This window comes from Ictalurus furcatus, chromosome 1, assembly GCF_023375685.1.
Source record: "Ictalurus furcatus strain D&B chromosome 1, Billie_1.0, whole genome shotgun sequence".
NCBI classification, from domain to species: domain Eukaryota; kingdom Metazoa; phylum Chordata; class Actinopteri; order Siluriformes; family Ictaluridae; genus Ictalurus; species Ictalurus furcatus.
The window spans coordinates 33,619,200-33,642,273 of NC_071255.1; the positions used below are offsets into that span (position 1 = coordinate 33,619,200).

The window sequence follows — 23,074 nt, forward strand, 5'->3', positions numbered from 1 at the left end:
TACAGCTGTGGAAATAAGTATTGGAACGCGTCAACATGAAATTTTCACCAGACATCAGTATTAACTCAAGAAATCCACACAGATAAAGAATTCACAACATTGAAGTCCATAAATAAAGTTATGTGTAATAAAGTGGAATGACACGGGGAAAAAGTATCGAACACGCTAAGAAAAAGTAGTTCTCCAAGCCGAGGAACCAGTTGAAATCCGTAAGTAATTATACCCGCTGTCTGTGCAGATTAATATCAGCTGGGTTAGTAAATTGATGGTCTATAAAAAGGCTTTTCGTTACCAAGGTGTCACACAAGAAACATCTCATGATGGGTAAACGCAAAGAGCTCTCCCCAGACCTTCGCAACCTTATTGTTGCAAAACATATTGATGCAATCGGATACAGACACATTTCAAAACTTCTGAGATGCTTTGGAAATGTATTTAATGAAAAGAAATGTTGACGTATCCAATACTTATTTCCCCCACGAGTATTTCCCCCTATGTGTTTTGGGACTTTACAGAGCATAAACTGATAGAGTGCACTCCCAGACAGAAGGAAAACATTCAAAATCATGTTCTGACCCCTTTAAATCTAATCACCTGGATTCGTTCAGAGATTGTAATCGTGATTTGAAAAAAAGTGTGCCGTAAAACAATTTACACAGGAAGTACACGGTCACGGCGCACGACTACAATCCGATACCCAAGTAAAATTCTCCTGAGTCGGCAAACTTCAACACGTTCGGTCTTCTCTGAAATCGGGCTTCTGCACCACACGTGGTGTGTTTTAAGATTTACTGCTTTCTGCACTTCCTCTGTCTCGCTGCCCAAATTCCCAACACATGCTAGCTTGATTAAATTGCTGTACGTGGGGGGGAAAAAAAAAAAAAAAAGTAGTTCCTCAAGCGCTGCTGTTCAGTCTCCATTACGATAGTTCTTTAGCAGGAAATAAATAAATAAACAATTTGAGCTGTGACTTTAAAATCGACCAAAAATACTAACTTCTATTTTGAAAAATGTTCTGGCAAAGGATCTTCAGATTTTTAGTCGCATTGTGAATTTAGTATCTTGATCTATTGTGTATCTATCTATCTAGCTATCTATTATATATATATATATATATATATATATATATATATATATATATATATATATATATATATATATATATATATCTATATCTCAGACTTTAGACTTTACACAAATTTATCTGCATCTCTGCTGTGAGCTGTAGGAGTGCCGGACTTCTGTATCTGGCCACATGTTGGTCACATCTGGTGTGTGTAATTGATGGCCTCATCTAGCATGTCTGTATGACTCACTCCGCATTAGCACTGTGACCCAGAGGAGCGTGATGTGGAGCCTGATGAGTTCGTTCGGTTCATAATGCAACAGCGCTTCACGCCGCTGCGGTGCCTTTGATGATGCCGGCGTTCTTGAACAAGATAGATGTGTGTCGTCTTCGGTTTGGCATCGGAGAGAAATGAACACCGACAGATCGTAAGAAGGACGTGGCTTCCAGGCGTCAGTGCCGTAAAGTCGTGCGAACACGACCATCGCAGGAACATGTATTTATTTAGGAGTGGAGACACTGATTGTGGAATGAAGAAATGTTGGTGACGTGGAAGAAAAGGATTCAAGGCTTTGAAGGGGTGCGACTGATCCATAACAGCACTGAACCAAACCGGACGGTGTGCTGATAAAATACTTTACTCCACAGTGTGGTTGAATTCTCGAATCTGATTGGTCAGATGGTCTGCATTATGGAACAGTAGTAACATAACTGACACATTGCAACTTTGGAATCTTGGCAGTGAAATATTTTCAGTTCAACTTATATTCATTCAACAAGAAGTCAAATTTTTTTTTTTTTTTTTACCAGCATTTTGTCCTCTGTGTTTTTAATTTGTGGCCTGATTGGTCAGGTGCTTGATGTGACTCAGCAGTTTTCTGAAACCTTTGGAAGCGCACCGAAATCTGTGAGCAATAAAAGCAGATAAGAGCGCATTTTAAAAGGGATACGTGTAAAATAAAGGGTGAATTTTTGATTTTTCGAGCTGTTTTTTTTCTTCTTCTTTTTTTAAATTTTTATAGATTATTTGTTCTTGTTGTTTTTTAGGTGTCCATTAAGAAGTTTCATTATTGGAGTGGACAGCTTTGATGCAGCACAGGTGAGAATTCGTTTCATTCAGTATCCGCGATCAGATCTTTGTGGAGTCGGCTCGTCCAGTAAAACCTAAACCTGAATTAGGCCACAGTTTAGCTATTAAAAACTCAGCTTAAAAAATGCAAGTTAAAATGATTCAGGTAATAAAGATTTTAGGTGAAAATAATTCAGGTGTTAAAAATTCAAGTTAAATTCAAGCGGTCAAAATTCAGGTTAAACTAATTAATGTATTAAAAATACTTGTATTAAAAAAAAAAATCAAGCTATTTAAAGTTCAGGTTAGAATATTTCCGGTAATAAAATAAAATGAGGCTAAAATAGTTTAGGTTTTAATATATCAGATTAAAATATTTTTTAGATTAAAAAAAAATCAGGTTAAAATAATTCAGGTAATAAATATATCAGATTAAAATATTTTTTAGGTTAAAAAAAATCAGGTTAAAATAATTCAGGTAATAAAAAAATTCAGGTTAAAATAATTCAGGCAGTACAAATATTCAAGTTAAAATAATTCAGGTTGAAATAATCCGTGTAATGCAAAAATTCAAGTTAAAATAATTCAGGCAATACAAAAATGCAGGTTAAAATTATTCTGGTAATAAAAAAATCAAGTTAAAATTAGTCAGGTAATAACAAAAAAAATCAGGTTAAAATAATTCGGTCATTAAAAATTTCAAGTTAAAATAATACAGATATTAAACTTATTAGGTAAAAAATTAGAATAATATAAAAATACATAGTAAAAAAATACCTGTGTGGTTTTTAAAACTGTATTTGTATTACCTGAATTTTTTTAACCTAAAATTTCAAATGAATTCCAAATAGTTGAATTCAGATCAAATATATTCAAATATCTTAAAATTCACACTGAAAATTTTAAGTAACTTCACATTGCAAAAAAAAATTCTGTCTAAAATAATTTACATGTTAAAGCGTTCATTTTAAAATAATTCAGGTAATAAAAAAAAAATCAGGTTAAAATAATTCCGTCATTAAAAATTTCAAGTTAAAATAATCGAGATATGAAACGTATTGGGTGAGAAATAAATGAGTCAATAAATAAACGCAGTAAAAAACTGAATTTATATTACCTGGATTTTTTAAACTTGTATTTTCAACGTGAATTTCAGATATCTTAAAGTTTTAAGATAAGTTTTTCTTTCAGGCGTTACAGGTTCAGGTTCAGGTTCAGGCTGTGTTGACTCTGATTTCACTCCGTAGATCATGTGGTCATGTTTAGTCACGCTTGGGAGACGTTTCTTTTTCAATCCATCGTCTGTGACCAGGACGTGGCACTGCAGGGCATCAGGTACTGTTTTCTAGTCCTGGGTCTATTTCCACAATCTGGAGCTGTCAGAATAAATTACGACTGGCCAGATGTTACAGCTGTGTGAGGGTTTTGAGGGCTGCCTTGACATTTAAGAAGTCGACCCACAAACCTCCAGCAAGCACCCCTCTTCCCCACCCACCCACAAGTTGGGCAGTAAGGTGCTGTAGGATGCTCCTTCTGTTTGGAGGCTTTGTTTTTAAGGAGGCATACTTCTCCCCCAGATTTCCTTTTCACGTTCATTTCCTTTGCATTTTTACTTTTCCCAAATCCGTCGTGGGGAGGTGCTGACGCTTACGGTTTAGCTGGAGCAGTTATGAGTTATGAGCTGTTGCTATGGAGATACAGGAGACCCCTGACAACTACGCATTTTTCAGTGAAAGCAGCGGCCAGACCAAACCGAAATAACCTGGAGGAAAAGACAACTCGCCTCTTCTTAATCATCACCACCTTCTACGTGTCATCGTTTTCTTAGTCTTTGTCATCTTCATCCTTATCTTCATCATCTTCTTCTTTGCCGTCTTCATCTTCTTTGCCATCTTCTACCTCATCGTCTGTGTCTTTTGTTTTCATTTCCATCATGTTCGCTATCATCATCTTCATCGGCATTGTCTTCTGCATATTCGCCGTCTTCATGTTTGTTGTCCATCAGCTTCGTTTTCTTCTTTGTTGTCATCTTCATCGTTGTCTTTATTTTAGTCACCATCTCCGTTATCTTCGATTTCGTTTCCTCGTTTTTTGTGCCCTTTGTCGCGATGTTCTTCGTTTTCGTCGTCGTGTTCGTCTTCTTCGTGATCTTCTTTGGTATCTTTGTCCTCTTCATTGTCTTCATTTTCTTTTGTATCTCCATGAGCTTTGTCTTATTCTTAACGGTCTTCGTCATGTTCATCGCATTATTCTTCATCCAACGTTCAGAACCCAGACGGGGGGGAAAATAAGTACACCCTGTAATTCAGTAACATGTAGGACCACCTTTAGCAAAATGAACTTGAAGTAAACGTTTCCTGTGGGAGTTTCAGTCTCACATCGTTTTGGAGACCTTCTGTCCCACTCGTCTTCACAGCATTGCTTCAGTTTATTTGTTGTTTGAGGGCATTTGCTTATGCACAGCTCTCTCAAGATCTTTCCACAGCATTTCAATGGGGTCGAGGTTTGCACTTTGACTCGGCCTTTCCGACGGCCTGGTTTTTTTTTTTTTTTATTCTTCTTCTTTAGCCGTTCATGCTGGTGAGCTTGGGATCATCATCCAGTTTCATGACCCAGTTTCAGATGGCCTCACATTTATATCAAGAATAATCTGGTAATAATGAAAGTGGAGTTCAGCGTTGTCTCGATGACTGCAAATTTTCCAGGTCCTGTGACTGCAAAACAAGGCCAAATCTTCACCCCTTCACCACCATGCTATACAGGTGTTATGAGGTGTTTGTGGTGGTACACTGTTTGGTTTCCGCCAAACATGGTGCTGTGCATGATGACCAAACATCTCCACCTTGGTCTCATCAGTCCAAAGGATATTGTTCCAGAACTTTTATGGCTTGCTCAGATGCGATTTTACAAACCTAAGTCATACTGCCTTATACTGTTTTGGAGAGAAGGGACTTTTTTCCCTAGCCAGCCTGCCACGAAAGCCATAACGGTGTAGTCTTCTGATTGTGCTGTCATAAACATAAACATATTACGTGCTTACAGGGGCCTGTAGGTCACATGACGTAGCTCTTGGGTTTTTCTTGATATCGACTGAGCTTGGACTGTATTTGCATGGACACCCACTCCTGAAGTCTTGAAGGCTCTCCGTTTGTAAACAGATCCTTCTCCCTATAGAATGGTGAATTTGAGATTGTTTGGAGATAGCCTTATAACCCTTCCCAGACTGATGAGCAGCAACCATTGCTTCTCTGAGGTCATTGCTGATGGTCTTTATTCTTTGCATGGTGTAGACACACACTCGAGTGCTCCAGAACACCAAACTGCTGAAAGTCCTGCCTTCTATAGAGGTGGTCACCCTTCTTGACGATGCTCTAATCTTCCGCATTTCATAAGTAATTCGTGGCTGCTAATTCCTCTCTCAGTGAATGTGGAAGGAGGAAGGGTGTCCTTTTTTTTTTTTTTTTTTTTCCCCCCCCAGCCCAGTTTCTGAATGTTGGTTTACTTTTTTTGGGAAACCAACCTACGTATTGAAGTCGTCTGTGTTTTTTGTTTTTTTTTTGTCGTCACCTGCGGTTATTAGTTTGTTATTACCGCGGATGTTATTTAGGCCCTGATTAAACAAAGCCGTAGAATTGAAGGAGGGTGCACTTTCTTTTTCGTGACTGTAGGTTGAAAAGGAGAAACGAACTACTTTCTAGTCTTGTTGTCGGTCCTGCTTGTGGTCGTTCTGACGAATATTGCGGAAGGTTTATTTATTTATTTATTTTTGGTGCCAAATCAGTTTTCCTTTCCCTAGTCTTTGGCAATAATTCAAGCCAGTTCACTCAAGGGGAAACCGTGTGGGCCGTGAAAGACATCTGCCGCTTGCGGTGGTTTGCTTTCACTTTGTACCAACTCCATTCAGCGGAACAGTGAGCCGTGAATTGAAACAAAAAACAGAATTTGGTAGTGTGATCTGTCTTCGGTTGGAGCTGCTGATTATTAAGTTAAGCAGCGCTCACACCGGACCGTTGCGTGTCTCTTTTCTTACAAATAACAATCGAAAATCAAAGTGTGGGTGTTTAGGAGGACATTGAAGACCAGCTATAAAACGAATGAAAAGAAATAAGGATAAATAAAATAAATGTTTCATCTTATGATGTTCGTGGTGCTAGGAATCCTCACCCCCTGGATCATAACAAGGCTCGACATGTGTTTCTCTCTCTCTCTCTCTCTCTCTCTCTCTCTCTCTCTCTCTCTCTCTCTGTGTGTGTCCTGTTGTACATTTTATATTTACATTTATTCATTTAGCAGACGCTTTTATCCAAAGCGACTTACAAACGAGCAAACACAAGCGAAGTTGTAGCGTTCAATAATAGACATGTACTGTTTTCCGAGACCGATTGCTGACCCGTCGTTTGTTTTTCCCGTGTCCTCTCCGTTCTCAGTGCTGAAGACAGGCCAAGATGACGGAAGAGGTGATCGTTATTGCCAAGTTCGATTACATGGCCCAGCAGGACCAGGAGCTGGACATTAAGAAGAACGAGCGGCTGTGGCTGCTGGACGATTCGAAGTCCTGGTGGCGCGTCCGCAACGCCACCAACAAAACCGGCTTCGTCCCGTCCAACTACGTGGAGCGGAAAAACAGCGCCAGGAAAGCCTCGATCGTCAAGAACCTCAAAGACACCCTAGGTAAAGCCGCGCCCCGTAACGAATGACACACGGCCGAGAGACGAGCCGGGACACGACGGTTCAGTAACGGCTCGCTCGGCGTGTTCCATCGCTCTGTGCTGCTGCATGTAGGTCAGCTCCCCCTCCCTCTCATGCAGCACTTCAGCACATTTGTTTGCGACCACATGTGTACTAAGTGAAGAGATTAAAAAAAAAAAAAAAAACACGCACAGGAAGAGGTCTTCTCATGTAGCTGCAGAGAAAAGTCACACTTTAGCTCTACTTCAAGCTAAAGCTGTGTAGAAGAGCTGCAGGTGTAGAGTGGTGTGTAACTGGAGCCTTGTGTTCATTATCCTGGTAAGAAACACATCTGCTGGGTTTAAATATAGTAAACTAGTGACATATGCTGGGCATAAGGACTTTATTTGGCTATAAACAACATATGAGAGTTTTGGTGGCTGAAAGCGAGCAGTTAATCAGAAACAGGCGGTTTGGTGGATCTGAAGTCTTCCGAAGGCTGAGATAACGTGTCGAGATTGATAAACTATTATTTATCCGTTTATAGAACTAGTACTGTTCACTAATATACAGTATAATACAATGTTTTATTCATTTTTATTTTCATTGCGCATCAGACCAGCGTACATAATTAAGGCGTCCAGTATGCTTGCTTGCTTGCTTGCTTGCTTGCTTGTTTGTTTTCTCTTTCTCGAATCTTGGGTATTCACTTGGTTAATATAGAGTAATATAAAACACTCCAACATTTACACGGAATGCTAAACCTTCTTAACAGTTATCATTTATGATATTGCTTAATATAATTATTTTTTTTAAAAATATTATTTTTATATCCATCACACCAGCGGACCTAATTATGGAAGCCGTGTGTGTGTTTGTTTTTTGATTTATTTACTTATTTTTATTCATTTTTCTTTACTCTGCATTTGTTTTTGTTTGTTTACTTGTTTTTTTGATTTCTTTAGTTTTTGTTTTCTCCTGAAGTGTTTTGTTTGTTGTTGTTTTCTTTTCAAATGTTTTTGTTTTGTTTTCTGCTGAAGTTTTGTTTGTTTCTTTATTTCCTCCTGCTGTTTTACTTGTTTTGTTTGTTTCTATGTTTTTATTTTCTCCAGAAGTTTTGCATTTTGTTTGTTTGTTTGTTTATTTCTCCGGAAGCCTGGACATTCAATCGTTTTAAAGAATCTTGACCTTGGGCCCCTAGGGCTCGGACTGAAGGTTTACGTCCGAGGAAGCTCTTTAGTGAGCGAGTAGGATGAAGATTTCTGAAGAGATTTTATAATTTGGCGGACTTCAGTGCGGTTAGTGTTATCACTCCGTAACGATGCACCTGAGCTCCGATAAATATCCGTCAGCTCTCGGTCGTGTTTCATACCTGCAGCTCGGTCCGTTTCCTCCCTGCTGTCATCAGCGTTATATTTACAACATTGTGAAAAACCTGCACCTTTTACAGGTGAAGTTGAATTGTATTTATAGAATAGAATAAAAGGATAAGATGAAACCTAGATGTGCTGTTAACATGAGGAAAAACACATTCTATTTGAAAATTAGATCATTAATAATTAGCTGATCTTAGAGTGTGTGTGTGTGTGTGTGTGTGTGTGTGTGTAAAGAAAATCCGCAAGTCCTTTTGCTAAAACACTAATCACACTAACGGTTTTACCTTGTTCAGAATAATAATAATAATAATAAAAGGTGAAGTGCTATCTTTTCATTTTGGTTTAAGCCTTGGGCATTGTGCAAACCTTTACTAAACACATTCATTATCTAAATAAGTAAACAAGTAAATAAAAACAAAAATAGATAAATAAATAAATAATCCGAATAAGTAAACTAAAAATATCAAAAATATATCACATAAACGTAAACAAGTAAATAAAAACAAAAATGGATCGATAAATCCAAATAAATAAACTAAAAAATAATGAAATATAACTAACAAGTAAATAAAAATGGATAAATAAATCCAAATACATAAACTAAAAATATCAAAATAATAAAAAAAATAAGTAAACAATAAATAAATAAATCCAAATAAATAAACTAAAAATATCAAAATAAATACAATATAAATAAGTAAACAAGTAAATAAATATATATAGAAGAAATAAACAAATAAAAATGCAGAAATAAATAAGAACTAGTAATTTCATATAATAATTGTTATTATTATAATAATTAAAGCTTTACTACGGTGCTTGCAATGGCAGCGTGTACACTGCGAGGATTGATCCAAGTTCATTTAAAAAGAAAATATTGTCAACATCTTTTGACAGTTTAGGAGGTTAATAATTTAGGACATTTATCATTTCTAACTATTAAATCTTTATATTATTTTATGAACACCCCTAAATGCTGCTTAAACACCCCCCACTTTATATATATATATATATATATATATATATATATATATATATATATATATATATATATATATATATATATGATTTCTGTTCGATTCTCTTAGTGAAGATTGTGATTTTCGGACTTAGTGTAAAGTTCTGGATAAAACACTGTTCCCATCACGGTCCTGCTGTCTGACCGTCTCCGGTCCGGAGGAAGGTCCTGGGGTGGAACACACTGTATCTAAAAGAGCAGCTTTTATAAACAGCACTACACCAACACAAATCGACTGTCCACCCTGACACATCTCCTGTAATATAGCTATATTTATCTTTTGTTTTGTCGACGCAGCTTTGCTCAAAACAGAGTTATTGAGAAATATCCGAGTTTCCAACAGAATTGAGACGACCACTCTGGTGTTCTGCTTTTCAGTAAATGTCCTGGTTCTGCTTTTTACTTTTTGAACCACAAAAAAAAAACAAAAACATTTACACAGGTCCTTCCAGAGTTAGTCTGAAGGTGAGGAACACACACACACTCTCTCACACACACTCTACAGGACAGAATTAGTTGGTGTTCGTTACAGATAAAAATACGAGACGTGTGTACAGTATTGAGCAATATTTATTTATTCCTTTTAGATTTAGATCGAACGCTCAGCTAGTCTTTTATCTATATGAATACTAATTAAGGAATAAGCCGGAATGAAATTGTGTTATTGTTCTTTAACAGCAGGGTCTAGAGTGTGTTATTCCTCTTGTACCACAGCGACGATTATAACGTTTCATGTATTAATGAAAGACACGGCGCACATTTTAACGGTGTATAGACGGATTAAATGTCGCGGAACGTCCGAGATACGAGTTAGTTCGTGTTATCACTTACGCTACAGCCAAAGATAATGAGACCAAAAAAAAAAAAAAAAAAAACCACACACTGTTGTGACTGCGCATGAATGCTAAATAAATGTCTCCTAATAAATAAACATCGCCACATCCATGCCTGATGATATTTTTCTTTGTTAAACAATGAAGGTAGGTTTTTGTTTGTTTTCGTTATATGAGGTAAGGTACTTATGTCAGTGCTTTTAAAAAAAAAAAAAAAATCAATAAACAATTGTAGTATTTATTTAAGGTAAGATAAGATAAACGTCATTTCACGATGAGATAAGCTTTATTTATTCAGCAGCGTGTCAGTAGGAAGCTAAATACAGGAAATTGAATATAAATAAATATAAAGTGACGGTCGTGTGGTCTGTTAGTGTGATAAGTATACTGATATGATGTAACTGTGGAACACGGAGGAAAAGTAGCAGCGTGGTTGGTTTTGAGGGGAAAATGGAAGTGATGATCATTTCAAAAGAGTCAAAGTCCAGTGGGGATTGTATTTTAATTGTTTTTTTGTTGTTGTTGTTTTGTTTTTTAGCGTGACCGGCTATGAAGCTCTTGGGTTTTTTTTACACTTAAAATCATCCGTTTTCTTTTTTCATTTGTTAAATCAATTATTTTGTTTGTTGTTGAGTTTGTTGTTGAAACCATTATGAAGTAAACATTAGTCAGCTGGATTATTCATCAGCGCTGGAGTAAGATCCAGTCTTGGCAGCGAGGGTCAACACTGAAAAGCCGAAAGGAAATGAAGTTTGTCTTGTGTAAATGGAGAAGTGTGTGAGATAGAGAGAGAGGGAGGGAGAGAGGGGGAGAGGTACAGGGGGTTGTGATGTTGCTAGTTTGTGACTTGGGGTTTTGTGTGTCATAAAAGTAAAGACACTGGCTCACAGGACTTGATTCAGTGAGTCATTCTGATGAATCAGTTGTTGATCTGACTCCCAGGATCATTACTTGAGGAACCGTGTGTGTGTAAGAGGGAGAGAGTAAGTAAGTGAGAAAGAGGTGTGAAGGGTTGAAGGTTTGCTACTTTGTGACTTGGTGAATCACAGGACTTGATTCAGTGAGTCATTGTGATGAATTGTTTGTTGATTTGGCTCCAAGAATCCCAGGGTAATTACTTGAACTTTTTTTTGTGTGTGTGTGTGTGTGTGTGTGTGTGTGTGTGTGTGTGTGTGTGTGTGTGTGAATGAGAGAGAGGTGTGAAGGGTTGTAGGTTTCTACTTTGTGACTTGAATCACAGTACTTGATTCAATGGGCTATTCCAATGAATCAGTTATTGATCTGGCTGTAAGAGTCCCAGTGTCATTACGTGTGTGTGTGTGTGTGTGTGTGTGAGAGAGAGATTGAGAGAGAGATGTGAAGCGTTGTAGGTTTTCTACTTTGTGACTTGGTGAATCACATAGCTTGATTCAGTGAGTCATTCTGATGAATCGTTTGTTGATTTGGCTCCAAGACTCCCAGGGTCATTACTTGAGAAACTTTGTGTGTGTGTGGTGTTTGCGTGTCTGTGTGTGTGTGGGACGAGCTGAGCACAGCCTTAGCCGCGTGTGATTGGCTGAGAGCGGTCACATGGGCGGGACTCCTGCTTGCTGTGCAGTCTTTCCTCCTGTGGGCGTTTCACATGGAATAACTGCACAGCTGCAGAAGGAAGAGTCGCCGGGAGAGCCCGAAATGGATATGGCTAACCTCTTTAAGCACTTCTTCCGTGAGTTTTCCACCTCTTCTCCTTTCCTCCTTTTGTCTTCACGTGGCTCTGAAATCACGGGTTTGTCAGGAATTTCACTCCAGACAGTCTTTGTGTAGTTCTTAGCTGAAGGATTAGTGGCTTTTTTTTTTCCCCACTCACTTGGGTGGGAACTTGTCAGGAAGTTTTTTTTGTTTGTTTTTTCCCCCCACTCTGTGCTGTATTTTTTCCTCAACGCTCAGTTGTAGTGTGTGTAGAACTAGAAGACGTCTGAGAAACATTCACAGATGTTGGAAAAGAGAACAGATGTGTTTTCTATGTGAGTGAAAAGTCTTTTCACAGGTTTTTTTTTTTTGTTCCTCTCCCCCTGGCTGTTAGCAAGGCTGCTAAAGCTGGGAGGGTTGGGTTCTGCGCCTGTAATTGCGCCTCTCGCACTCACGCACTGCAATCAGTGGCGTGTGATGGAACTTCACCTTCCTCACCTACTGAAATCTGTACACTTCCTCTCAGACTGAGCAGGGAGTTCGTTCATTCTATATATCTACCAGCACAGCGTGTTCGTAATATCTTAATATACTTTTGTCATGAATGTCGGCTTTATGTTTGCACCGCATCGCCTCTCCTGAGAGGTTTCCTGTCATAAGTGGGAGTGCAGTTGCGCAACGGCAGCGAGGCGAACACTACAGTCATTGTGTCATCCTAACTGTCGCGGGTGATTGACGAGGCCCGGGCGCGTATCTCTGCTGGAGGGGGAGATCTCCGAGGAATGTCATCACTTCTACACAATTAACAAAGTGTGAAGCGCTGGCTTGGTAGTTCGGGCTCTAGGATATTAATCAGAAGCTTGTGAGATCGTATCCCGGTACGGAATATAACCGAATATGTTATCTAGGCCCAGCAGATAATGTGTACGAATACGGGGGTGGACTGTTCTCTTTATTTATTTATTTTTTTTTAAAGCGCACTTATTACGGTTTTTCAGATATTACCTTTCATGTAGTGTGTTAGAGCGGTTTGAGAATGTAAAACGTCTGCAATGCTTCAAAACTCAAAGACTCGGAAAAGAAGGAATCGATTCCGAACAGCCGAATCGAGTCGTTAGTGACTCCAGACTTTACTTCCTGTATTAACCTACGTAGGTTTGTAAGAAAAAGCCCCGCCCTCCGGTCTTCATCGGCCGCTCGCCGACAGCGGTAGACCAATCACAACAGACTGGGACGTCTGACCAATCAGAGCAGAGTATGCTCTCTGAGAGGAGGAGTTCAGAACGAATCGTTTAGAACGGATCATTTAACGAGTCGTTTGTGACACTGGGGGAAGACGTAATGCTGCAGATTTGATTATGAGCATTATCATGAAAGTGTTTTTTTGAGCTTGTATGCGTGTAAATCTATCGTAGGAGACCTTTAAAACAAAATTATACGCGTTTCAAAACCATAACGGGTGCACTTTAAACAGGAAGCGTGTTAGAAAGGTTGACGGAGAGTCGGGGTTGAGACATCGGGACTGGGATCCCATATATACAACAGAAGGTTGTGCACGCTGGAGGGGTTTAGTTTTACTGGTCAGATGTGAACATTTGGCTCCAGCGTTCTTTCATTCAACCCTGGTCACGGTTGCGGCGGTTTAAATCATCAGTCCGTGCAGGACTTCGTAGATTTTTTCTCTGTGATCGTTGCGGCCTAAAACGCTTGATTTTGCTGCGGCGTTTTTTTTTATTTAAATTTGCGATGCAGCTTGCGGAGGTTATTTGTGCTTTTTTGAATTGGCGAAATCTCAAGATATTGTTTTGAACGATGTGATGTTTGTTGGTAAACGAGACCTTTCAGCTGTACCGGTCGACACGCGTGAATCCGAAAGGGCTTCGGCTGAGTACGCGTCGTGACGACGTGCCTCGGCCCGGACCCGCGAAAAATCCGCGGTAATTTTGAAAAACCGCGAGCTCCTCCGAATATCGCAGAGTTTGCTCGGTTTCACGTTTCTTCGATCGCAAAATCACTAAATCCCGGAGGGATCCAGCTCGTCCACTACGCTTCAGAGAAATGACGTGGTTTCCGTCCTCCGTGCGTTCGAGATACAGACACGGACGCCTCCGTGTTCGTCAGTCCGGCCAGCTAACTGTGACGAGCGCTGTGTTTATATCCTCAAACAGCGAGCTGTGTAGCAAGCTAACGAGCTACCATGTGTTCAGCAGCTAATACCCGGTTATATACGGTGTAGTGTGTTTACGTGTGAAGAAGCGCTACTCTTTTACTCTTGATGCTGTGAGCAGCCATGTTGATGTATATGTGGGGGGGGGTGAGGAATTTGGAGTTGTGGGGGGAGAATAAATAAAGCCTTGTTCTGGATAAAAGCGTCTGCAAAATGAAGAATTGTAAATTCACGTCAGTTCAGAACTCTACTGTTTATATTAAAAAGAACTTCCCTCGTCTGATTTCTGACCGTTTCAGCTTTAACTAAAGTTCTGGGCGAGTCTCTGAAACCGAGCTGAACCCAACACACCCCTGCGATCCCTCTCTCTCTCTGTGTGTGTGTCTCTCCCTCTCTTGCGCGCTCTCTCTCTCTCTCTCTCTCTCTCTCTCTCTCTCTCTCTCTCTCTCTTTTCCTGTCGTTCAACCCCTGCTCCAGGAGGAAGTTTTTCTAATTCAGGACAGATTTCTCCGTAGTTCCTCTGAGGCAGCGAGAAAAGGAAATGAGGAAACGAGAACCACTGATTCACAAACGTCTGAGCGTCACTCAGTCTATCCGTCCATCCGTTTCTTTCCACTTCCCGCATTACCACCCTCTCTCTCTCTCTCTCTCTCCCTCTCTCTCTCTCTCACTCCCTCTCTCCCTCTCTCTCTCTCACTCCCTCTCTCCCTCCCTCCCTCTCTCTCTCTCACTCCCTCTCTCCCTCCCTCCCTCCCTCCCTCTCTCTCTCTCTCTCTCTCCCTCCCTCCCTCTCTCTCTCTCTCTCTCTCTCTCTCTCTCTCTCTCTCTCTCCCTCCCTCTCCCTCACTCTCTTGCTCCTTCTCACTCTCTTGCTCTCTCTCACTCCCCCACCTCGCTCGCTCTTTCGCTCACGCTCTCTCTCTCATTCTCTCTCTCTCTTTCACTCCTCCTCTCTCTATCTCTTCCTCCCTCTCTCTCTATCTCTCTCACACCCTCTCTCTCGCACCCTCTCTCTCGCGCCTTCTCTCTCCCTCTCTCTATCCCTCTCTCTCTCTTTCTCTCATGCCCTCTCCCTCTCTCTCACACACTCTCACACTCTATCTCTAAGAAAGGCGCCATGAGATCTGGCAGGATTAGTGAGAGGAATGTCAAAGACACAAACACACACAAGCTTGAGGGTGCCCTCCCCCAAACACACACACACACACACACACACACACACACACACACTCTTTCAGCTCTATTCACACATTACATTTAGAGTTTCCTGTAACTCTCTCTCTCTCCGTCTCTCGCTGTTGTTCTGTGCAGCTGAGGGTTTTGCGAGACAGATGATTGAGTAAGAGGAAAATCTGGCAGATTCTGTGTGAAGTCACTTGAGTTTGTGTAAAACTGTAGTAGACCCAGAGCATTGTGTGTATGAGGCTCATGGACGACACACCGCCATATTTAATCGCCTTTTCGGGCGTTTCGCGAGGTACTCGTATTCCTCAGGATATCAGTGAGAAGGAAAACGCTTAGGAGTGTGCCGTTGTAGGAAAATAATCAACCATAACGTAGTGTAATGAAGTGGAGTTACTCATACCACCTACTTCCTATAACATCACATCCTGTCATGATTTATTCCTCTTTTTAAACCACAGCAGCTCGCCAGCGATTGCGTTTTTACTTATTTATTTATTTATTTTTTATTAATAAAGTATGACGTAGTACTTGTACACTAACAGTTACGTTTAACGCTCCAGAACGTCCACGAAACGAGCTCGTTCCTCTTCTCACGTGCGTTATAGCGGCGAAAGCGTCAGACGTCCTCCGGTGACGGAAAACGTACAAAGCGCTGAAACCGGAGACTCCTTCCACGGATCTCAACGAAAACGTCATATCAGTGATCAGACGGTTCACAGTTAGCTCGGTTGTGGTGCTGCTTTGTATTTAAATAACGGGGTCCGTTGCTTCAGTCTCTCCCTCTGAATTAACTCCAGAAGACTATCCGATATTCGCAATCAGATTTCAGAGTCGGATAAATGCCTCCACGCACTCACGTAATGTGCTAACGGGGAAACTGCTTCTATACGAGTGAGTCAGTAATCAGATTTCTGTTGCAAAGCTGTTAGTTTAACGACATTTTCAGCTAGCAGGTGTATATACAATACCGTACAAAGGTCTCGGGCATACGTAAAGAAACGCCGTAAAGCAACGACGCCTTGAAAACTACGTCTTATACGTATAATAACTTCTACAGAGAGCAGTAAACAGCACTAAACTAAAGAAAGTCAATATTTGGTCTGACAATTCTTTGCTTAAAAAAAATCTGTAGTGTCTGGTACACTTTGTGCCGTTTTATAAGGAAATTAGCTGGTCGGTTTTTCTCAGAGAACCTCTCTCGAAGTTAATTGCTCATTATGTTACCAAGAAACCCGAAGACTACGCTGTTACAAGGTTCTGGCACCGGAGACTCCTTGCTTAATTGTTTAAAAAAATAAATAAATCATGATCTCCTTAGGCCCTGTTTGCACTGGTGTGTTTACGTTTTAAAACACGTAACTGTTGCTACGATTACGCCCGTCGTCTACACTACTTCGGCCTTTCCGAGACTTTTGGAAACACCGAAGACCCCGTCTTAGTTTGAAAACCCCGGGCTCGCGTTTCAGTGTAAACAGACCAAAACGAACACTTTTGAAAAAGAAGGCGCGGCTTCGCCGACATTCGCCCCCTGATCGGGTCTTCTGGATCATCACGCATCCTTCCCTGATTCATCAAGTCCCTACCACATGACCGTTACGCTTCCTTGATCGTATACACAACAACACGGAGACTGAACCGCACGCGTTGCTGGCTTTGTCGTCATTCTTATCAGCCGTCGTGCAGTTCAATTCTGTATTTTATAACACTGCAGCTGCTACATGCGCAGGAGGCGAGCTACGATTAGAGCGATCGCCAACAAATCTCATTTCAAGCGGCGTAAGCCCTACACGGAACGCCGGTTTGGACTAGAAACCAACTTCCTGTTTACACTTGTATGCGCGCATATACCCAGTGAGTACGAATGGTCATGTGACACGTGTATGCGGTCGTGTAGTGTGGACGGAGATCGTTTCTGAAACACAGCGGAAACAGGGCCTCAGAGAAAACTTCATCTCAGTGATCGGACGGTTGATTACAGATTGTACAGATTTTAAAGGGAAATTAGCTGATGGTTGACTTGGAGAAAGTGAAGAATAAAGAGACTGGGTTTGTGCACATGTAGAGGTGGGGGGGGTGGGATAGAAGTTATTTAGATGAATACCCGTTGCAGCGGTGGCTCAGTGGTTAAGGCTACTCACTATCCCTCCAGCGGCCCCTTAAGCAAGTGCCTTAACTCTTTCTATGCCATGGTTGCTGACCCGGCGCTCCGACCCCAACTTACTAGCATGTTAGGATATGCAGAGACGAGATTTTCACTGTGAAGTTCTCAAAAAGGTGCCGATTCATTTCCTCTAACAGCCGCTGTGCAAGGCGAATCACAGGTTTATGCATTAATACACTCGGTCTATATGCTCCCGTCGACGTAACCACTTCCTCAGGGATTTACTCCATCAAATATATCATGTTATGTGGTGAGGTTTATGGAAGGAGACTCCAGCATCAGCACTTTGTACCAGTCAGTGGTAAAGCTGTAACTTTAAGACTTCCAGCACGAGAGGTTCTGCACAATGGAGGATGTGGCACTTTGCGGTTTTTTTCTCTGTCATGACAAGCTGGGTTTTTTTTTTTTTTTTTTTTTTTTTGGGTCTCATTAGACAACGAGAGAGTCTGGTGAGGACACACGCTGTTTATAGCAGTGACAACAGGAACGAACTTGTTTCCGGCACGTTCCACAGTGTCGCATGCAACTACAAACTGATAAAAAATAAATAAATAAATTGCGCAATTCTTCAATTAATACTATGGAATAAGAGGAATAAAGCGCCTCGTTGTATTAAAATAACCCGAATTCCTCATCACGCCATCATTTCCTGACCACACGAGTAATTTGATTATTAGCGTGAACGTAAACACGCAGGACTTGGTCCTGTTCGCTAAATGTATTTAATAAGATACAAATAAACACATTAAATCTACTTTTATTCGCGCACACATTGCGTAACTGAGACGAGACGTTTTTTCTCCACTTGTCACATATGGCGCCGGATAGTTAAAACGACCTGGACCACGGAGCGGCGTGACGACGGTCCTCGTCTCGCACCCTCGCTCCTCGCATTCCTAGCGTCGATGGCCGGAGCCGGGCACATCGTGAGGGAGCTGTCGAACACGCTCTAGAGATAAAACCCGCTCGCTTATTCGCCGTTTGAAGAGCGTCTTCACGTCGTTTAGGGACAAATACTAAAGAGAAGGCCTCGTCAGACCTCGTAGAGAATAGAACGCCGTTCTTTGCAGGGCGATCAGATTTGAGCACGCCGCCGCTCAGAAGCTCTGTGGTTGAAAGGCAGTTTGTGCGCTGCTATCAGAAAGCCACAGAGAGCAAAAAGAAAGAGTTTTATCTTTGTGCTTTGTCTTCAAATGCAGCTCTCGTGTAGAAAGAGTTTGTAGAGGCACTCGACGCTATCAATGTAACTGTGGATATTCCCTTGGATGTCTTTTTGTTTTTGAGCTTTTTTCAAAGGCTCACCACCTGCAAGGACTAGACTGCGTCTGTCCAGCTGCTCTTAGCATTGTTTTTGGTCCACGTTTATTTGTCTCGTTCAGTCAGAGATCCTGGTTATTAAAATGCACATCATGCCTGTGTGTGTGTGTATAGAGTCTGAGCTGTGCACACTACGGAGCCATATCAGAGAACAATAGGATGTTCAGCCCAGAGGAAGTGGCTAATCTGAGCAACTCTGCAGCATGCGCTGCTTTGCTAGGAGGAAAGACTGAAATGGAGGGGAAATCCAGACAGAAAGAACGCCGGAGAGAAAGAACAAAGAACCCCCGAAACGACGAGGGTGCCAGAATCGACACGGTCGCTCAGTGGCGGGTTTTAAAGCCGAGACAGTGATTAAAAACGAAGTCGAAGGGGAAGAGAGAACTGAGCGTACGTGGGGACGTACACTTCTGATTCACAGTTTTGTGAAGCAACATGGCTTCCTTCCTGACCATCCTCGCCTGAGGAAATGCAAAGGAAAGAACCCCTGACGTAGCCCGAAGTGCCTATAATGGCTCGTGTTTGTGTAAAAAAAATAAATAAAAAAAAAATAAAATTCTCTCTCTTTATGATGAGGAACAGCGCCGAGTTTTGCCTCAGGCCCTCCATCACTGCTGTGTAAATAAGCGAAACCTTATTTTAGATGCAACCATGATCCTTGAATAAATTTGAATGATTCCCCTTCAGTTCACATTAGCAAGAGACCAAGCGACCGTTCGTTTTCTACAGAGGCCTGACTTCAGCACGCGTCGAAGCAGCAGCACGGCAAGCAGCGCTTGAAATACGCAAGTTAGGTACGACGTGGTTAAGAGACGAATCCAAACGACCGGCTCGGACGATTCCCGGGTCTAATACTTTCTCAAACGTGGCCCGATTGTTTCTTCAGTTCCCCTCTCACAACTGCAATTACTCCGCGTTTACTGTCCGACGTGCAAAAATGGAAGAAAACGTTCATAACGCATACGGTTAGCTTCCTTCGCTAGTCTGCAAACGTAGCCAGGATGAAATCAGGAATTAATCCCAATTGAGTGAGCCTGTGATGAGGGGAAAAACTCCCTAAGATGATAGGAAACCTTGAGAGGAACCAGACTCAGAAGGGAACCCGTCCTCATCTGGGTCACAACGGATAGTGCGAAAGTAAAAAAAAAAAAAAGTTCATGAGTGGGGAGTATTCCCAGGGATGGCCTCCAGACCCTCCACCACCCTGACCAGGATAAAGTGTTAGCCAAAATAGTTATGCTACAGCTAACTGTTATGTTTCTCACCCATAAACAACAACCGTAACGCCGCATCGCTACACTACATGCAACGTATCGTTTGCTCTCGTCCACGTAGTGTTAAAGATGCGTCGGTGCGACACTCAAGCATACTCTCGAGTAAACCACCGCAGTGACGAGCGGTATGATGTAGCAGCTTGTTTTCAGGTAGTGTTACACTCAAGTTACCATCATGGTCTTCCTGTGTCTTTGCATCTGCATGGCCATTTGTAAAAGATTAGCGGACAAGTGAGGCGGTCATGACTTTCGCTTGCGATGGAAGCGTGTTCGGTTTACTCATACAGTAAGAGTGTGGGCTGATAACGTGCATGTAGTCATAACCAAACCGCCGTCTTCGTCCTGCAGCTTACCACAAAGGGCTGATGATTTGAGCATCGGGGACCTCTGATACCTGACTGCACGGAGAAAACGCTCCGTGTCATTACCTGTACTCGACCTCTTTTCGTGGTATGAGACATTTCACACGCCCCGAGCCGTCTACGGCTGCGGGAAACGATCCTTTTATAAATCAAAGAATCTGTGCACGGTTTTATTTTGCTAACCGACTAACGTAAGGATTATTTCAGTTTGAACAGTAACCGATTTGAATTACAAATCAGGAATTGGCACGGTTTTGAGTAACACTTTTTTGAGATTGCGACGGATCGTGTTTACCTTTCGTTTTAAATGTTTGTGCATCATCGATGCGCTGAATGAAATGCCACAGCACTGCGAACTCTGACAGCTTGAACATTTCCGGTCTTGAATGAGTTCCATCTCAGCAGGACTGTATGTGATGATGATTATTGTTATTATTACCTGTGCTGCTCGAGTGGGCATCGGAACGTTTTTGTTCTTATGTGCAGAAAGATTGCAGAGCGAAGAGAAAGAGCACATAGTTGATGTTACCATTAATTAATAAAACAGTTGTAGTGATGTTTTCTTTCCACCAGAAAGAACAGGGCACCGCTTGAGCTTTGTTTAATGAAAATGTGGCATGAAAGCTCACCTCAGTTAAGTTGTTTTTTTTTTTTTTTTGGCATTGTAGCAGGTTTTTGTGGTTTAATTAAGTAAACGCCCAGTTAAGGATCTATGAATTTCCGTTATCAATAGAGCATTCAGCTCGTGTGATATTCATTTACAACAGCCCCGTGTCCAAGGCAAACGCACTGCTTTAGGTGGATTTGTAATGCAAAGCAGTTTGTCACATACAGTCAGGAAACCGGAGCCGAGAATCGATTTCGTTGATTGCAACGCGTGATAAGCAACGGAACAGGAAGGACCCGTGCTCAAGCTCTGTTTTCCTTCACTTGACGTTTAACCTTCGGAGTTAACCGCGTGCCCATTTCAGCCAGGATCGCACCTCTGTCTCCACGGTCGGGTTTACGTTCCCGGCGGAGCGTTTTGACGCTTGAGGAACTACTTCCGAGTGGTAGTGTTTCAAGCGTCGCAGTGAGAACGTGAACAATGGCAGCGAATGCAGCTCACAATCGTGGCAGCATCTCTAAATGCACAAAGAATTCAGACAAACTTCTGTACTTGTTTTTCACAAGGACATCCGTAGGAAATGAGCGAAAACTCGTCTGTTAGGCGAAATGGTTTTTCTTGACGAGCTCTGAAACACCAGCGGGGTGTGTGTGTGTGTGTGTGGGGCGAACGTGAAGGCTTGTCACTAGGTTTTGAAGCGTGGCTGTGGGGATTTGTGTTCATTCAGCTACAAGAGCACAAGTGAGATCAGGTACTGATGTTGGGGTGCAGGCGGGGTTCCAAAGGTGGGGTTGAGGTCAGGGGTTTGTGTAGACCACTCCAAACTTGTCTTCGTGCTGGAACAGGTTCGGCCCTCTTAGTTCCAGTGGAAGGAAACTGTAAAGCTACAGCTCACAAAGACGTTCTATACAATTGTGTTCTTCCGACTTTGTGGCAACAGTTTGGGGGAAGAACCACATATAGTGTATATATCTATAGTTAGCTCACTTACCTCGGGGAGGAACAGGTGCATATTCGTGGACACACACTGCTGGATTTCCTAAGGTTATCAGAAACATTTCGGACAACAGATCTTCAAGCTGTTAGTTCGGATTGAGAGGGGGTAGTACTATGTTTTTAGCATTTACGGCCAGTGGTTTTCGGATTGTTTGTAATGCTGGCTACAGTCGTCCTAAAAAGCCCACTTTCACCCCTAGCACACATCCATTTCTTTCTCACAAGCACATCAGTGGGAAATGAATGAAGGCTGAAGTATGAAAGTTTACTTGAATTATTTCTGCATTTATGGACGCCGCAAGCCGCCATTTGTTCACAATCTCATCGGAAGTATCGAAAGGATTCTACTTACACTTCTGCATTCATAAATGGAAGTGGGAAAATATTTCTAGGAGTGCTAGAAGTGCTAAAACTTGCTGCTTTAGTTGCTCTCACCTGTTCGACCGCATAGAGTTTTTTCAGAGTGGAGATCTTTACATTAAGATAGTTACTTGGTGTGGAACTCCCTTGATATATCGAAACGTAGCTCTTCCTGCATATCACCAGAGAAAAAGAAGAGAACGTGTTTCATTTCTATCCCGGCTCTCATGTTCTTGACTTGGGCCGGGGAGCATCTCTGTGCCAAGTGGACATTCCTTCATGGTAACACCATTTGCAGACTCTTGCCAAAGCCAGCAGTGAGTTGTGGAAGCCCAGAGCGCTGCTCTTGGCTTGACCTAACTTGGTGTGACAGGTCAGAATCCTCATCATTGCTGAAGAACCCACGCATTCACTCCTCCTTACGTTTTCGTACCACTCCCTAAAATCTCCCCCTCGATCTTTCGCAGACAAAAGAACGACAGCGGGTGTGGTGATCATTCCAGCGACCTGCTTTGTTCGCAATCGATTCCCAGGGAAATTTTGCAACGCTGCAAAACCATAATTAGACCACGCCTTTGGCACTGAACTTGGAAGCAGATTGTAAGAACAATTAACAGAATTGTGCTGGCATCGTCATGGATTAATGGCTTTCTAGCTTGCTAGTCAGATCAAGTCATGCAGGACAACCCCCACAGTTCCATGCTGGGTCTCTATCTGAGAACTACAAAACGTGTCAAGGTCACAGCAGACCAAGAAGATAACGTCTTACCTTGTCAGCCTTGGTGCATGAGTGACAGAACCCTGGCTTCTGCGGAGTAATGGTGATGAATTGGTTGGCGAGTTTAAAACGTGTCTGGTGTCTTTCCACCATTGACTCATCCCCGGAATAGGGAGAGACTTTCAGTTCTGGAGCGAGGGCAAGAACTTTTGCTTATGTACGCAGCTAG

The 23,074-nt window shown here is 41.9% G+C and overlaps 1 protein-coding gene across 9 annotated transcripts in view; it reads left to right on the forward strand.

The window, feature by feature from the left end:
* nck1b (NCK adaptor protein 1b) overlaps positions 1 to 23,074 on the forward strand; it is a 64,296-nt gene that overhangs the window by 37,758 nt on the left and 3,464 nt on the right. For 6 of the 9 annotated variants that reach the window (XM_053636576.1, XM_053636568.1, XM_053636586.1 and 3 more), the window contains 2 exons: positions 2,114 to 2,165; positions 6,563 to 6,806. In XM_053636576.1, coding sequence (XP_053492551.1) covers positions 6,581 to 6,806 — 226 coding nt within the window. In that variant the 5' untranslated portion in view covers positions 2,114 to 2,165; positions 6,563 to 6,580. Of the gene's footprint in view, positions 1 to 1,306; positions 2,031 to 2,113; positions 2,166 to 3,046; positions 3,471 to 6,562; positions 6,807 to 9,301; positions 11,736 to 23,074 lie in introns of those variants that run through there. The other 3 variants (XM_053636611.1, XM_053636619.1, XM_053636629.1) reach the window with 3 other exon arrangements.